This window comes from Sebastes umbrosus, chromosome 2 (assembly GCF_015220745.1).
Source record: "Sebastes umbrosus isolate fSebUmb1 chromosome 2, fSebUmb1.pri, whole genome shotgun sequence".
Classification (NCBI taxonomy): domain Eukaryota; kingdom Metazoa; phylum Chordata; class Actinopteri; order Perciformes; family Sebastidae; genus Sebastes; species Sebastes umbrosus.
In genome coordinates this window covers 37,938,716-37,955,795 of record NC_051270.1, presented here as the reverse complement: position 1 = coordinate 37,955,795, position 17,080 = coordinate 37,938,716, and the positions used below count along the sequence as shown (strand labels likewise).

The 17,080-nt window shown below is 41.8% G+C and overlaps 2 protein-coding genes across 2 annotated transcripts; both read left to right on the top strand.

Annotated features, from left to right (window-relative positions):
- Positions 1 to 256: 256 nt before the first annotated feature.
- On the top strand, positions 257 to 6,567 carry c2h16orf87 (chromosome 2 C16orf87 homolog). Its single transcript, XM_037752352.1, has 4 exons — positions 257 to 569; positions 3,691 to 3,790; positions 5,179 to 5,358; positions 5,621 to 6,567. Exons 1-4 carry the CDS (start codon positions 504 to 506, stop codon positions 5,737 to 5,739), a joined length of 465 nt encoding a protein of 154 aa, XP_037608280.1. The 5' UTR covers positions 257 to 503; the 3' UTR covers positions 5,740 to 6,567.
- A 387-nt stretch (positions 6,568 to 6,954) lies between these two features.
- mtfmt (mitochondrial methionyl-tRNA formyltransferase) lies at positions 6,955 to 15,498 on the top strand. Its single transcript, XM_037752341.1, has 9 exons — positions 6,955 to 7,500; positions 9,492 to 9,689; positions 11,099 to 11,221; positions 11,312 to 11,414; positions 11,507 to 11,582; positions 11,675 to 11,766; positions 11,854 to 11,932; positions 13,556 to 13,629; positions 14,950 to 15,498. The coding sequence occupies exons 1-9, from the start codon at positions 7,322 to 7,324 to the stop codon at positions 15,130 to 15,132; spliced, it is 1,107 nt and encodes a 368-aa protein (XP_037608269.1). The 5' UTR covers positions 6,955 to 7,321; the 3' UTR covers positions 15,133 to 15,498.
- Positions 15,499 to 17,080: the final 1,582 nt, after the last annotated feature.

Here is a 17,080-nt window from a genome sequence, read left to right as displayed (position 1 = left end):
TCATGTCATGTCATTTCAGAAAAACTTCAGATGTTTTAAAGTCTGAAAACAGAGCCATGAGGAGGTGCAGAAGTCTAGTTATCTCTCAGAACACTTGAATTACAATATGCTGAAAGGTTATTATGGATTTTTTGCCCAATGATGCCAAAAATATACTGCCTACTGAAGCTTTAAGGGGATAGTTAACTCGTTTGGTTACCACTCGCCATAAAACAAGAACCAGAGACTGAAGAGTCTGCTATCTACCATTTTCCCCAAGGCACCTGAATGCAACACAGCAGCAGAAGGGCTCTCCCTGCGCATGCGCGTAGCTTCAGTGTTGTTGGTTCGTGGTGTTACTGTGATGTCTGTTAGTGTGTGTGTGCTCTCTAAAGGTGTGTTGTCATCTCGCCAGCTCGCCGTGTGTCTCCTGTCTGTGTGTGTTGGTGGACTCTGAGCAGAGCCGTGTCCGTCCATGTGTCACATTCAGCAGCAGTAACTACCAGACAGCTGGAGGACGGACTATGTCGACTAATAAAACAAAGAAAGTCAAAATGGCTACGAAATCCTGTCCTGAATGCGACCAACAGGTGAGAGGAAGACCCATGTTTCAGTCTGTACCGATGTTAATGGCGGTCCTTATGTTATGTAGGTGACTAGTCGATGTGACGAGAGCAGCTGTGATCTGTAGAGGAGGGTTAGGGTTAGTGGCAGGCTGGATCAGCAGCAGCTAAGGTTGATCAAGTTAACATTAACTGTTGGTTCTCTGTTCAGCACAGAGGACCTTCATGTGTCTTTAAATGTCCCTCTGATCACATCTCTACTCCTATTCCTGCCTTTAGCCTCTTTGACTCGTGTTATATTATTAGAACTAGTTGTCTTCTTAAGAATAATAATGATAGTATAATATAATGTTAACTATTAAATAAGCCCAAACATGAAGCTGCCTGTTAGATAAATGACCCTTTTTATTGTAGATCAGTCAGATGTGTGGATATAGAAGCAGATGTGGGACATGGTGTCTTCTGATCTCTGAGTTGCAACAAAAATAACTTTGGTGATTTTGGTACCTTCAGAAGATAACATTTATTGCATATTTCAAGAACTCATTTGTTGTCTACATTGAAGTGATTTGTGTACTGTTTTAAAGGGACTCTATGTAAGAATCAGAAATGGCTTAACAGTGACACCTGTGGCAGTTAAGTCAATGACAGTCAGCTTCCTGTTGCTCACACACAAGGCTGAACGTGATTGACAGGCATCATGTTGATTAACGTTAGCAACATCAACAGCTAAAACCACAATATCACTATACATTTCACATGGCCCGGATTCTTCACATTAAAAGCAGTCTACAGGCAGACAGAGGAAACCCAGAAAGTCACGGACTAATTTTTTAGGTTAAGTTACAACCTGTCCACACATTGGCAATAAAAAATGATTAAAAAGAAATGTGTAAAAAGATACATACATTCCCTTTAAATAAAACATAATTAGAAATATTGTTCCTTTTGACATCAAAATATGAGTTTGCATGCTGGCAAAAAGACCATCAATACAGTAGATGTATAGTATGGTTGACAATGACATAAAGCATGATAAGCATGTATAGTTCAATATTATTATACTGTTAAATAGACAATAAATGTATATGTTTATCTTTTCTTTTTTTTAATTAAATGTTTACCTGGTGGATTTAAAGGGGACAACACTGCCTTGGGTGGATTTATATCATATGTATTTTTATGTCATGTGTAGAATAAAATATGGACCATAAATTCACAGATGTTTCCACTATACTGTGTTTCAATGGGGATTTTCTCCCTTTTGACCTTTGAACCATTCTCCTCCCTAATTTTGACCTCACTTGATGAATCTGCTCCATAATTCAGATAATTACTAGCCATACTTAAATATCAGTGATATTGCATGGGTTAATTCATTCTGGATAGGTCTATATTCTATCCTAACATAAGTAATATTCTGTTTAATCTTTATCAGACGAAGGTTGTGATATATGTAAATAGTAAAATAATCATTTAAAGGTCCCATATCGTGCTCATTTTCAGGTTCATACTTGTATTTTGTGTTTCTTCTAGAACATGTTCACATGCTGTAATGTTCAAAAAACACATTATTTTCCTCGTACTGTCTGCCTAAATATACCTGTATTGACCCTCTGTCTTAAACGCTCCGTTTTAGTGCATTTCAAGGGAATTGCAACGGAATTGCATAGCTAGGCAACAGTTTGGGTCCATGTTTACTTCCTGTCAGCTGATGTCATTCACATACACTGCAACAGAAAATAAACTTGGACACATTTCGGATGTTTACATTTAAAATAGTGTGAAATGGTCTAAATATTGTATATTTGTGACATCATCACAAATGGACAGAAATCCTAACGGCTTGTTTCAAACGCACAATTTCTAAATACGTCCTGTGTGTGTTTCTCTGTATATTGAGTGTTTTGATAGTTTAACAGTATTTATAAAGCACTTAAACCTGCTTTATAGACATGACATGAAAGACATGAAAATCTCACTTTTTACAATTTGGGACCTTTAACTAGTAATAATAATGGTCTTAAGTCAAAAACCTTCACATTTTCTTTGGGGAGGACCCCCACACCCAATCTATCTTATTCACTGTAGAGATTCAGAATGTGTCTCTTTATCCTGCTGTGTAATATGTAGGAGCATCCTGACTGGGACTCATAAAACTGCTCATAAAACCTGAATGATACCCGACTATAGGCTCCAAATAACACAGGAAAGCACTTTAACTATTAACACTAAACACACCACCTTAACCCTAACCCTGTTGGAATATTATTGGAGTATTATATGCCTACTATAGAAGATGCATAGCCCATGTATAATAATAATAATAGCAACAAAATCACACCTAATTATGACTGACACAGCATAACATGCTTAAAGAAATAATGAATAAATGGGAATAAGTCGCAAGAGATTGCGGATACCAGCCGATACACACGCCAACGTGTGAATAAGGAGAGTACCCGCACTTATTTTTCCCACTTCAGACACTGGTCTGTGGTAGAACACGAGAGAGAAACGTAAGCTGGGGAACCAGTAATGTTATAGCTGTGAACGTAGCACACACACAAACACACACACGCAGTCTGTCGGACACTCTCTAACGTTACGCTGAACTGACGGAGTAGCCAGACAGACACACAGCTGACAACCTCTCAGCTAGACTAAAGGATGTGGTGGAGACAGTGGCTGCATGTGTCCTCGATAACACACGCAGCATCGAAGCTGCTAACTCTCCCCGTCAGGTGAACCGGGGACTCAGTTGTCTGTTGTGTTCATATCCTGCAGCTGGGGATAAATGATGGATTTAACCTGTTAGTGCATCGGCTTATCGTTGCAGCTAGGCGGATTGTTAGGCACTACAACCACAGCACCGCTGCATGAAACACACTAATCTTGATGGTTAATAATCTGTTAATGAGTGTGTGCTGTCGGTCAGAAACAAAAAAATCAAAATTAGTATCCCTAATACCTTTCTTTTAGATCACATGACACCAGTTCCACATGTATGTGAGATATTGCATAATTTAACACATTTCTGCTGCTATATGAGTTGATTCTATTAGCTGTTCTGTTGTGCTGTCCTTTGGCCAAAGCCTTTAACAGTAACCTTCTGTATGTTTCCTGTTTCCTGTTTGATTCTCTCTAGATTCCAGTTGCGTGCAAGTCCTGCCCATGTGGTTTTGTGTTTATTAGCAGAAAACTCCTAAATGCCAAATTAAATGAGCGATCCTCTCCAGCCATAGCAGGTAAGGTTCAGCTCGTATAAAGTGAATGACTTGTGCCTGAAAATGTAGTTCAACCCTGTGTTTAATGTTTGCTTGACTCTTCTAAATGTGTGATGTATCTACCTATCTACCTATCTACCTATCTACCTATCTACCTATCTACCTATCTACCTATCTACCTATCTACCTATCTACCTATCTACCTATCTACCTATCTACCTATCTACCTATCTACCTATCTACCTATCTACCTATTAGGGGTGGGAAAAAAAGTCGATTCACCTCTGTATCGGGATTTTTTTTTTCTTTTTTTTTTTACGATTGTGAAATAGATTTTTTAATGCCAAATGTAAGTACTTGTACTCGGTCTGAAAAAAAGTGGTATTGGTGCATCCCTAGTTTTAATCACAGAAAGTTTAACATGGGAAACAGGAAACTACAGTTCTTAAGGGGGGTTGGCTCTCCTTGCTGCAGCGACACAATCCTGCCGACCCCTCTCTCTCTCTTCCTGCATTCTTTTGAAATCCACGTCTGTGACACTGACCAAAGGCGAAGCCTTCTTTTTATATTAATCACTTGGTAAGAGCTTGCCAGCCTACATATTATGTCTTTATTATACGTTATGCATATTATACGTCCCTAGAGACCTTAAACAGAATATCGGGTCAGACTAATGCCCTAGTTAATTCTTATATTGTTTTCACCGGCGTTGGTTTGTTTGTTTGTTTGTTGGATTGTTTGTCCGTTAGCAGGATTACTCCAAAAGTTCACGATGGATTTGAATTACATTTGTTGGAAGGGTGGAGTGTAGCACAATGAACAATCCATCATGATCTGGATTCAGGAATTTTTTTTAAGAATTCCGATCAGCATTAAGACCACAGGGTATTTAACACATGCACAGTGTAACGGATGACGCGTTGATGACGCATGACCCCGCCTTCTTCCTCCTTCTGAGAGCAGAGAGATACGTGTGAGGAGGTGTGTGCGGGAGCTGCTGGCCATCCGTGGTAAGAAAGAAAAAAACGTCAGATGACGGGATGAGAGACAACGTAGTGTAACGTTATACAGACTCAACAAGGCTGCTGAATGAGAGAGGCATCCGCTGATATGTTACACGGAAACACACCGTGTTAACAATAAGCCCACCACCTCACGGTACCGCCAGCTGGGAGCTGTGATCTGTTTTTAAAGTCACGCACCTTGGTGGAGATCTGCGCTCTCTGAGGGCCATTCTAGTTCTTTACTTTTTCTCTCTTTTTTTTGTTTCTTGTCTTCTCTATTGCAAATGCCACATTTGGTCTTATACTCACTGTAATCACCGTTTTTGAAATGAACAAATCAGACGTTAACCTGGAACCAGTCTAACCCACACATTATGTTTTTTTATTATCCATGTTCTGCTTCAGACAAGCTGGACTTTAAGCGGAGGAGGACGGAGCGAATTCGCAGAGAGAGGATAGACTCTTCTTTAACCAACGACATGGAGAACAGGAGAAGATCCCGGGCCAACAGCCAATCAGATCCCATCCGGAGGGGACGGGGCAGACCAAAAACAGTGGGGCTGAAGAAACACGAAGAGGAGAAAGGTAAAAGAAGTGATTATTCTCAGTTTCCTAGGACAGGTCTCTTGTGATCAGGCCTGTTACAATAACTACTTTTGTTGGGCGATACATTGTCACAGAAATAAATACCATTTAAAAAAAAAAAGAAAAAGATTGTCATTTGAAGACCATTTTATGCCACTGATATAATGATAATATAATAGCATAATAGTACAAGGACATACTGTATATACTGTATTGCCAATCTAAGTTTTCCGTGATTGATTGTGTGTTATTGTGTTCACAGAGAAACAAGAGAAGGAAGTGGATATTTACGCCAGTCTTTCGGACGAGAAGGCCTTTGTGTTTTCTGTGGCCTTGGCTGAGATCAATCGCAAGATCCTGGGTCAAAGACTCATCTTATAGATTTGGGCCCTGAATAACTGAATAACTTGAGAACCTATCATAGTAAAACTATCAAACGGCAAGAGGATGACCAAAGAGGGCAGAAGTGGCTGGAGCTGAACTCTGATCTGGATGTGTTTCTCTCAGATGATGGGATGAGATTCAGAAAGCTGCTGAAGCTTCAGACTGAAGTAGGGAGGCGTTGTCATTGGACGACATCACAGCTCTCTGGCACCTTGAACTCTACACCTACCACAGACATGCACACGTATGTTTCTATAGTATGGGTTGTGTGTTGTATTGACATAAGTTGTGGTTGATAGAACCAGGAAAAGAGGCATTGATGATATTTCCCAACTGTTTTAAAGAAATACTACATTCATCTGAGATAACTGTTATCAAGTGAACATCCCCCGTCGACAGTAGCTCTACATTCATGGAAGGGACCAAGACGTTTTGGTAGCTGTGTGCTTTCCTATACACTGAAGATGCAGTAAAGATGTTTTTCATTGTCATTGTTAAAGGATCTATAAGTAGTGTTGAGCACGTCGTAGAGCATCCTTCAAGCTTTCACTTCACTTACTGTATGTGTCCCTGAACAAGACGAGCTCTAAGACTGGGAAAAGACCTTACAAGTATTAAAACCATATTGTCATGAATTACTGTTACGTACAGTACACACCGTGTATTCAGTAGTTACTTGTATAGACCAATTTCACAACTCAAGAAGACGGTGTCCAGCTTTCCTAGAATGATACAGGAAGTCAGAGAAACATGTCTCAAAATTGTGAGGTAGTCAATACTTTTACTTTGAAAATAAAATAAATGTAACGGTTATTCAATCAGCAATCATTGTTGGTTAATTTGATGTTCTGTTTGATGGGTCTGTCTGTCTGTCTGTCTGTCTGTCTGTCTATCTATCTGTCTATCTGTCTATCTGTCTCTCTGTCTGTCTGTCTGTCTATCTATCTATGAGTAACTGTCAATCTTTGATCTTTTTATTTTACTTATCTTATTTACTCATTTGACTTAATGTATTTTACTCTATTGTTATTCTATTAGGCACTGGTGCTATAAAGTTATTCAGTAAGTTATTGATCCAGGAAGTTTGAATCTGTCAATATCTTTCCAACTTTACCAAAGGAGATCATCTAGGGGGGCTCTGTACATCAGCAACGGGTGGACTGTCAGGAATGATTGGAAGAAGAATGCTCTATGAAGTAACTCATTCACTCCAGTTACAAGTTACTAACTTGCGGGAACGACTTAATACAAATGTTCTCCTAGGGGATCTAGGGGGGCTCCGTACCAAACAACAAAGGCTGTCCTCAACTCTCTCTGAGGACTCTACATGAGGATTTAATCGAGCCAATGGAGATCTACCAGTGACCTGTGGAGGGCAGCAGCACGCCTCTGCTGCGTCTAGTCTGCCGCTAATTACAAAACAAGAAGAAGCCGGAAACGGAAGTGTAATGTAAAACATGGCGGCGACCTGTCGACATGTTTAGGGCAAGTGTCGACTCCGGTCACAGAAACTCTCTTAATGTGTCAGCGGACACGTTGGACACCCGGTATCTAGAGCTGAAGCCACCGCTCTGTTAGTATGTGGCGGACCGGGAGGACGCTCCTCCAGCTCCTCCAGCGCTGCGGGGACCTGCGGACCGGCTGGCTGCAGCGGCGGTGCTGGAGGATGATGTCAACTTCAGGACCCCCCTGGAGGCTCCTGTTCTTCGGCTCTGATCAGTTTGCCGTAGAGTCTCTGAAGCTCCTCACATCCAGCAGGTACGATCCTCCACTAGATCTTCCTACACACCGTCCTGTTACACGGTGTGTCTGTTAGTTAACCAGAGGTAGACAGCTGAGTAACAGCACGCCCTCCAGGTGGAGCTGCATCACTGCAGGATCAGCATGAACATGGAAATGATAGATTTAGTTAAAGGTCCCATATAATGCTCATTTTCAGGTTCATACTTGTATTATGTGTTTCTACTAGAACATGTTTACATGTTGTAATGTTAAAAAAAAACTTTATTTTCCTCATACTGTCGGCCTGAATATGCCTGTATTTACACTCCGCCTGAAACGCTCCATTTTAGCGCATTTCAACGGAATTGCGTTGTCATGCAACAGTTTGGGTCCATGTTTACTTCCTGTCAGCTGATGTTATTTACATACACTGCAACAGGAAATAAACTGGGACACATTTAGAATGTTTACGTTTAAAAACCGTGTAATTGTCTAAATATTGTATATTTGTGACATCACAAATGGACAGAAATCCTAACGGCTTGTTTCAAACGCACAATTTCTGAATACGGGCTGTGTGTATTTCTCCGTATATTGAGCGTTTTGATAGTTTGACAGTATTTATAAAGAACTTAAACCTGCTTTATAATGTAAAAGACATGAACATCTCACTTTTTACAATATGGGACCTTTAAACGAACATTGTTTAGATTTGTTGTTTTTTTTTCTGATAAAAAAGAAAAGGGCAAAGTAAAGCTTCCATACCAGTGAGATCAGCTGTGAAGACTAGTTACTTGTTTGAAAGTTAAAGGACCAATATGTAATGTATTTACTGTAATAAGTTAATTAAAGAGTTAATTCCAATGTCTAGTCTAAAAATGAGGATAGCTACATTGGAAATATGTTTAATGAAATAAATGTGGAGTCGGTGGAGTTTCCCTTTCACCAAACTAAACCTTTGTGAAGGCGTATGTGACTAAAGTGTTGCATGAAAAAAATGATTACTTTTTCTTTAAATGACATCAATATCATTGAGTCAAGTCAAGCTACCTCATTATATCCAATTGTAAATTTTAGTTATAACTGACACAACTGACACGAATGTTGACTTATTAATAATAATGGCTTATTCTTTGATCATTTTCAATCCTAATTTTGCCTACATTTATTTTTACTTTTTTGCGTTTTGTGTTTGGTCAACATTAACCTTTAGAAGTTTGGTTTCTTTTGTTATTGTGACATTACAATGTCATTACCCTAATCTATGTCCTAGACCAGGGGTCTGCAACCTGCAGCTCCAGAGCCACATGCAGCTCTTTAGCTCCTCTCCAGTGGCTCTCTGTGGATTTAAAAAAATGGAAATGAATAACTGTTTTTGGTTTACATTTTCATTTTTATTTATCATTGTTCTAGGTCTATGGTACGACGGTACGACGGAGTATTAGGGCCACATTGAGGAAGAAAAAAATCTGAGATTTCGGGAATAAAGTCATAGGTTTACGAGAATAAAGTCATAATAAAGTAGTAATTTAACATGCTGTTTCCTCTTTTTCTTGTAAAGTTATGACTTTATTCTCGTAATATCATGACTTTATTCTGGAAATCTCAGATTTTTTCCCGTCAATGTGACCACTAATACTCCGTAGTAAATTTGCACTTTGGCCCTCACTGCATTAGACTTATATTCTATATACTTAGACTATAAACTGTGTTACCTTCATCACAATGATCAAATGTTGTGCGGCTCCAGACAGGTTTTGTTTTTGTGTTGTTTTTGCTTAAAATGTCTCTTTTGATAGTAAAGGTTGCTGACCCCGGTCCTAGAGTTTTGAATAAAGGTGGGGTTAGATTGCCAAGTCCCAATCTTCATTTCAGTTTGGTCGTAGCGCGGTCATAGATGCTTGAATGGAGTTTGTTGGGCATCTTCACCTTGCAGCTCATGAAATGACTCTTGTATACGTGGGCTTCATCATCTTGAAATGAGAGAAGTGAGTGCACGAGAACTAACCTCCGTGTTGTGTTTGTAGGAGCTCCAGTGAAGGGATAGTGGAGTCCCTTGAAGTCGTCACTTTGTCTGGTGATGTCCCGGTGAAGAGGTTCGCTCTACAGAACCACCTTCCAGTCCACAGCTGGCCTCCTGACAACGTGGACGGACGGTTTGATGTCGGGGTGGTGGTGTCGTTTGGCTGTTTACTCCACGAGAGACTGATCAACAAGTTTCCATAGTGAGCATTTTTTTGTATGTCAGCGAGTCATGTTGTCTCTTAATTGTGACGACGTCGTCCTCTGTACCCACTGAACCTAAATCTCTAGGGGTGTAACGATGTGGTTTTACAACAATACTATACGATTTCCATGGTTCCGATACGATTCAAGGACGATATTTGGCTCATCCAGAGTGATACGATACGATTCAATGATTTGAAATCGATACAGTAACTTTTTTTGCCAAAATTTCAATCAGTGTGACTGTGACATAAATATCTGATACTGGACAGTGCAGGTCAGGATTCCTCAAAGTTTTTCTTCTAAGGGAATCAGGGATAAATTAATTATGGATATAAACAAGTAAACACAATGATTAATGGCAAATACATACGGCTTTTATTAGAAAATAATAAAAAGTGCAACTGCAGGACCTGCTGATTCAGTTCTCAAGATACAAGGCAGTGCAATATTTAACACAAAATATAATAAACCAACTTCTATTCAAGATAAATGAACAGTGGTTTAACCTGCTGCTTCTGTCCTCATTTTCAATATAAATGGTAGAGTAATAATACAGAGATCAACTGATAGAGATCAAACAGCTGATAGTGATCAAACAGCTGATAGTGATCAAACAGCTGATAGTGATCAAACAGCTTGGGACAGAATCATTCCTCTACAAACGCTGTTTAAATAATCTGCTGATAGTAATCAAGTAGTCCACCTACGGTGTTCATTTGGGGTCTTTTCATACATGAAAACATACGGAACAACATTTTAAAACTACGTTAGACTGACGTTAGTTGAATTTCTGTTTTGTTTTTTTATTTTACTGCCGTCGTGATAATTTGCCTCGCTGACCGTCTGCTCTCCGGCTGGATACGGGAGGCTGATGCTGCGTTCCCATAGATATCATGACGGGGAAAGGAAAGTAATTTTCTCTGAATGAAAAAAACGAGCGTCCAGTGGATTGATAGCACCTGAAACTCTCCTCTTCATCGCAGTGCCAGCAGCTCAGTCACACCGGTCGCTCGAGCTCGGCTGCAGAGCGCGGAGCTGGCAAGCTAACGCACGTCTTGAGAGTGAACCGGAGTCACGTTTAACATTTCTTTACTAATAAAAGTGCTAAAAAACACTTTTATATAACGTTTGTCATCCTTAAATACAAGGTGCAAATCCTTAGTATCGATACAATCGATTTTATATTGACGTACGTCTCCCGTGAAGGACAACTTGCCGAGTACCTATCGATGCAGTTGGATCGTAGGAATATAAATCGATACATCGATGTAGATGAATCGTTACACCCCTGATATAGATGCATTAAAAACAGGGTGGTCTAACTATTAGACATGTGGTCTAATCTACACAGAAAGCATGAACTCATAAACTCTATATAAACTGTGCACACACTCTTTCGTTGCAGTGGGATTTTGAACGTTCACCCCAGCCTGCTGCCGAGGTGGCGAGGTCCGGCACCCATCGTCCACACCATCATGCACGGTGACGCTGTGACAGGGGTCACCGTCATCCAGATCCGCCCTCACAGGTAAGCAGAGGGGGAAAAACCTCTGTGTTCTTCCTTTCTTCTTTTCCTTACCACAAACAGAATCAGATTCAGAATCTCTTCACATCCCAGGTTTGATGTGGGCCCCATTCTCAACCAGGAGCTCCATCAGGTCCCTGAGAACTGCACCGCCGATGAGCTCGGAGCCGCCCTAGCCACTAAGGGAGCACATCTGGTGAGTTGCTGGGACACGCCTGGCGGAGTGATGGTTACCTCATCATCGTACTAACAGGGTGGTGACGTAGTATTTGTATTCTTTGTTTGCAGCTGATTGATACGATCAAGACGCTGTCTGAGAGAATGGCCCATAAAAGGGAGCAAAGACAGACGGGAGCAACATTTGGTACGTCGTTCTGAACTACATGCTGTATACGCAGTCGTGCTAAATATGAAACGAGGAATTCTTCCAACTTACACATTCATTTCATCCAACAGCCCCAAAAATCAGTACATCCATGAGCTGGGTGGTGTGGGAGGAACAGACCTGTGACCAAATCGATCGTCTGTATCGAGCCGTCGGATCGTGGGTAATGAGGACCGATCCGGACTGTTCAGGTAGAGCCACAGAATACACTGTTGAACATCACTGTTACCATCCTTCTCTCTGCCGTCAGATACCTTTGAGGACCACATGGATGGGCAGGACGATAAAACTTCTGGACTTTGTAGGAAAATGTCACATTTCATTTTTAGGTAAGTTTGTCAAAATCAGATTTAAAGGACCATGAATATGTTTACAGGACATGTACACTAATCAGGTTTTTGGAATATCCAGATTATGTGAATATTTGTGAATGTGAAAATCATCGTGGTTTCAGAGAAGTGAAATAAGCCTCGATCCTGTTTCTGATTACCTTGAATGTGCCAGCTGGGTTGCTCTGATAGAAACTGAGATACTGTGAGACATGTAGACAACCAGATCCAGGTCTGTGATCGCTGGTGTGTCCCTAAATCAAACCACGTCGTAGTCGGTCAGTAAAATATATAATCTGAATGATGTGCACACTAATAACAGAGAGGATACATTATGGCTTTGTCACTTCCATCCTCCAATGAAATGGGTGACCAGTTGGAGAAGCTAAATACAGCAAAAGTCCACTGAGGCAGAATCCAGAGTGAGTTTGTTAAGCAGTTACGGTGATGACTAAAGCCCCGTCCACACCGGGAACGTCAGGAGCACGTGCCGGCTGCGCTACCGGTTGTTTTTTTATTTCGGCGGCTGAGCTGCCTGTCAGCCCTGATGCATCAATCAACACCCGATGCGTCAATCAAGCAGCCGCCACACGCTCCTGACGTTCCCAGTATGGAGGGGAGGGAGGATTTCTCAGAGAAGAAGTTGAAACATTCCTGAACACAAGCAAGTTGGACAGAGCCAGGTGCCTGACCCACGGTCTGTTCTTCAGGCTCTGTGGGCGTTTCCATAAAAAGGGCGTTTGGTGCATTGATTCACTCTTCTTCCGCACAACATGGACCAAATTATACCGCATTTCATATGCAAGTAAACGTCATACTGATTTAATAATCTAGTGAACTATTAATGTATACTACCTGTGATTTGACAGAAGGCTTCTTTTAGAGCCACCGTGGGCGAATAATGGCCCGAGAACACGACAAACGTTCGGTAGTTCCGTGAGAGCAACGACGCCCTTGCAAATCAAACAAAACTGTGTTCTTGCTCAGAGTTTCTGCATTGCCAGCTGAATGCGTGTACGTTCCCGTGGCGATGCGTACACAGTCTGCGCCGCTGTTATTGCACGGCTTCGTTAGTTTGGATATATAACATATTCCCTCAACTGAGCATCTATATTGCTGCTCATAGACGATCAGGAAAAGCCAATGGATGTGAACACTTCCTCTGAAGAGAACTTTTTCCAGTCCGGTCACCGAGGTCCACGGGATTCAGCGAGAACGCTGTCGCTAGTTCAGAAGGAGTTAATTAGTGAAAGGTGCTTTTTATAGCTGATTTCAATCAGAAACTGTGAACCTAACCTCCGGACCAGGTTAGGCGTGCAGCATAAGTTACCATGGCGATCTAGCCAGTTTAATAGAGAGCTACCTTGATGCCATTGAGAACTGTGGCTCAGGCTCAGCATTCTTTGCTAAGCCACTAATGCTGCTTGGTAATACACCCCCTCAGGAGACTGCTGTGTGTCTGCGTTGAGTTCTTCTGAATGGGAATATTTTCAGAAGCAGAGGCTGCACCCTCTGAGTGAGAGGCCAGATGGTATTGAGATGTGACTTGTGTGTGTGTGTGTGTTGGCTGTAATGTGCTCAGAATCCTGAGCTGTCATACATCACACATGTTGTTTTTTGCAGATCACAGGAGGACGCCTGTCCCTGGCTCAGTGAGCTATCAGAAGGAGTCCAACACTCTGGCTGTCTGCTGTAAGGTCTGTTCAGCTCTGTTACATTGATTTGGTTTAGTACTGAAAATGACTTCGACCTTCACACCTGTCCCTCTTTACTCCCCCCCCCCCCTCCCTCGAACACCACATGATGCATGAAATTATATTCATTCATTCATTTGTGATTTTACATGATGTGTAAATGTCCTGAACAGCAGAGTTCTGATGGGATAACCTGTGTAAATGTCCCTCATATAACTCAGATAATATGACCAACAAGGTGAACATACCCTCATGTTGTTTTAAAGCAGGCGTGTCCAAAGTTTTCATGCCAGGAGCCACATGAAGAAAAAAAAATGTTGGCGTTTGGGAAACTGTAGATGGGGAGTGGGGGTGGCACGGTGGTGCAGTGGTTAAAACTGTCGCCTCCCAGCAAGAGGGTCGCAGGTTCAAGGGCCCTTCTGTGTGGAGTTTGCATGTTCTCCCCGTGTTGACGTGGGTTTTCTCCGGGTGCTCAGGTTTCCTCCCACAGTCCAAAGACATACAGGTTAGGTTAATAGTTGGCTCTAAATGTCCCGTAGGTGTGAATGGTTGTCTGTCTCTATGTGTCAGCCCTGTGATATTCTGGCAACCTGTCCAGAATGTACCCCGCGACCCCGAATAGGATAAGCGGTTATGTATGGATGGATGGATGGATGGATGGATGGATGGATAGCTCACAACAAACCTTTTCATGTGTGCATAAATTTTTCTGAATTGTGATTTTTTGTGATTGCAGAGCAGGTAGGCTAGCTGCGAATTGTCTCATCTCTGTTGTGGCTTTTTACCCAGTTAAGACTTGAAGGACTCATGTTTTGGTTTCAAAATGTCCTCTTTCTTTATACTCCTTCATCACAGCGATTGACTCTTGGCAAATTAAGCAGACACACTTCCTCTCTGACTCTATAAAAAGAGCTAGTCATTTTGTGTCTGGAATCTCTTGTATTCACTTTTTGCTTTCTCGCTACTGCTGCCATGCCTTGTGACAGTGACCGGCAAAGCCTCTTTGGCACAGAAAGAAGTGTGCGGGCCAAGTGCCTATATGGTGTTAGTGACACCTAGTGTTCACAATAGGAACTGTATGTTAATTGCAGGCCAAGTATAATGATTACCTCCTTCAAGGTTACTGTCTGTTAGCAGGATTACTCCAAACGTTTGTGAAAAATAGAAGTATAATGAAAGAAACAAGGAAAATGAAGAATAATGTCCTATTAGTTCTAAAAAGGCCGGATTCTAACCCTGTAATGTTTCAAATGTAATGACAAATAGCACTGCATTCTTTTTAGATTTGTATCATTGTGACATTTGTGTTAATCTGTGTTCCAGGACGGCTGGGTGGGATTCAAGGCAGTGCTCCTGAAGAAGAGGCTGACAGCTGCCGACTTCTACAACGGCTACCTGCATCAGACGGTGCAGAAGAAGAGCCCTGCTGAGACGGACCGAGGACTGTTTGTCAGCAGAAAACGAGGAAGCAAAGCATGTCAGATTAGCGAGAACTCCACGTCGTGATGCAACGGCGGTCGCTTTCTTCCTCGATGTGAACACTGCAGACATGACGTCACCTGATGGAATTTAACTGCAATTAATTTATTACTCTTGTCTGTTTTAAGACATCTGCATGTACAGTACATCACTGAATGTGCTGTTGACTGACGGATACCAGGAACAACCATGAACTGTTTAGTTTCTAGACCATGGTGAATATTAAACCTGCTAAACAGTCTGTTTTAACTGACTGCTGGAGCCTCATACGAGGTTAAACCAAGCGAGAAATGAGAAGACGAAGCTGACGCCGAAGTGCCAATAGACCTCCATGTTAAAATGCTCGACACTAACAGCAGAAATAAACATCTTTACAGCCTGGTTCAAAAAACAGTTTTGGTCTCTATAGCTAATATCTCATGACAACTGTACGGGGGCTGAACTTTTATGTAACTCACCTGCTTAATAACATTCAGACCACTGACAGGTGAAGTGAATAACATGGATTATCTCGTTACAATGGCACCTGGCAGTGGGGGGGATATATTAGACAACAAGTGAACATTTTGAACTTTGTGTTGGAAGCAGAACAAATGGGCCAGCGTAAGGATGTGAGCGACTTTGACAAGGTCCGAATAGTGCTGTCTAGACGACTGGGTCAGAGCGAAGGCGGCCCGTGTTGTATGATCCAATAGAAGAGCTACTGGAGCTCAAATTGCACAAAAAGTTATAGCATCAACAGGCGAGATTGGAGCAAATATGATTTAAAAAAAGTTATTTTTATAAAACGGTCGCTATATTGTATGAAACAGGTAGCCTGAAAAATATCATGTTCCTCTGTGTCCTCCGGTGTTCCTAACAGCATCTGCAAGATTTCACAGACTGGAGGAAAACAAGCAGTAAGAGCTGATCTGAGGTCTGCTGTCCAGCTGCTGTCTATGAGAGCCGGCTATCAAATCACTCGCGAACTCCGACCAAACGGTCAAACTAGGCAGCGCTGATCAAATATGAATCAATATTCTGTTACTGTAATGTCTATTTCTCTCCTCAGATGTTTTCAGAATCATCTTGTAGTGCACGGTTTAGCTGTAAAATGAGAAAGTTTGTGACGCGGCAGCCATGTAGGAAATGTCTTGAAGGAACGCCAAGTACTGGTCACATGACCGGAGCACAGCCAACAGGAACGGTCTCTCTCTCTGAAATGACCTGTGATTGGTCAAAGTCTCCCGTTACGGGCTAGATTTTCTAAAGCCTGAAAACAGAGCCATGAGGAGGTGCAGAAGTCTAGTTCTCTCTCAGAACACTTGAATTACAATATGCTGAAAGGTTGTTATGGAATTTATGCCCAATGATGCCACAAATATACTGCCTACTGCAGCTTTAATGTGACACGCATTAATGCTTTGAAGACTTTATTCCAAATCTATGAAATTAAACATCAAACCGCTGCTTTACATGAACAGGAAACATCAACACATCTTTTTTAACTCACTATCCGATTTCAGTCTTTTTCCTCTTCCTCAGTTCACCCTGAGGTTCCTGGTGTGTTCACAGGTACACACTTTGGCAAAATGTCTCATCACATCTCTGGTGCTCCCTGACTAATAGTGTGCTGTTCTTTTCCTTTTGCAGGTTGCTGTAGTTCACTGGTCACTGATCATGTGACCTCGTCTAACTAACTACCCAGAGTGTCAAACACGTCCCTCCCTGTTTGCCACAGGCTTTTTTGGGGGGAGGAAGAAGGAGCACACTCCAGGTGTTAGCTCAGTAAATGTAAAGGTTGTTACTGAAAGTGACGCGATGAGACATACTCAGTACAGGTGTCCCTCTCCACTCTGTAGGACACTGCACTTCTGTCCAGTCATGTCTGCAGCCTGGCTGAACATCCAGTCAATTCCTGGTTCTACAACATGCAGGTAGGAGTGCACGTTTTCAAGCCTCACACGAAGTAAGACACACCTCAGGACGTGTCCAC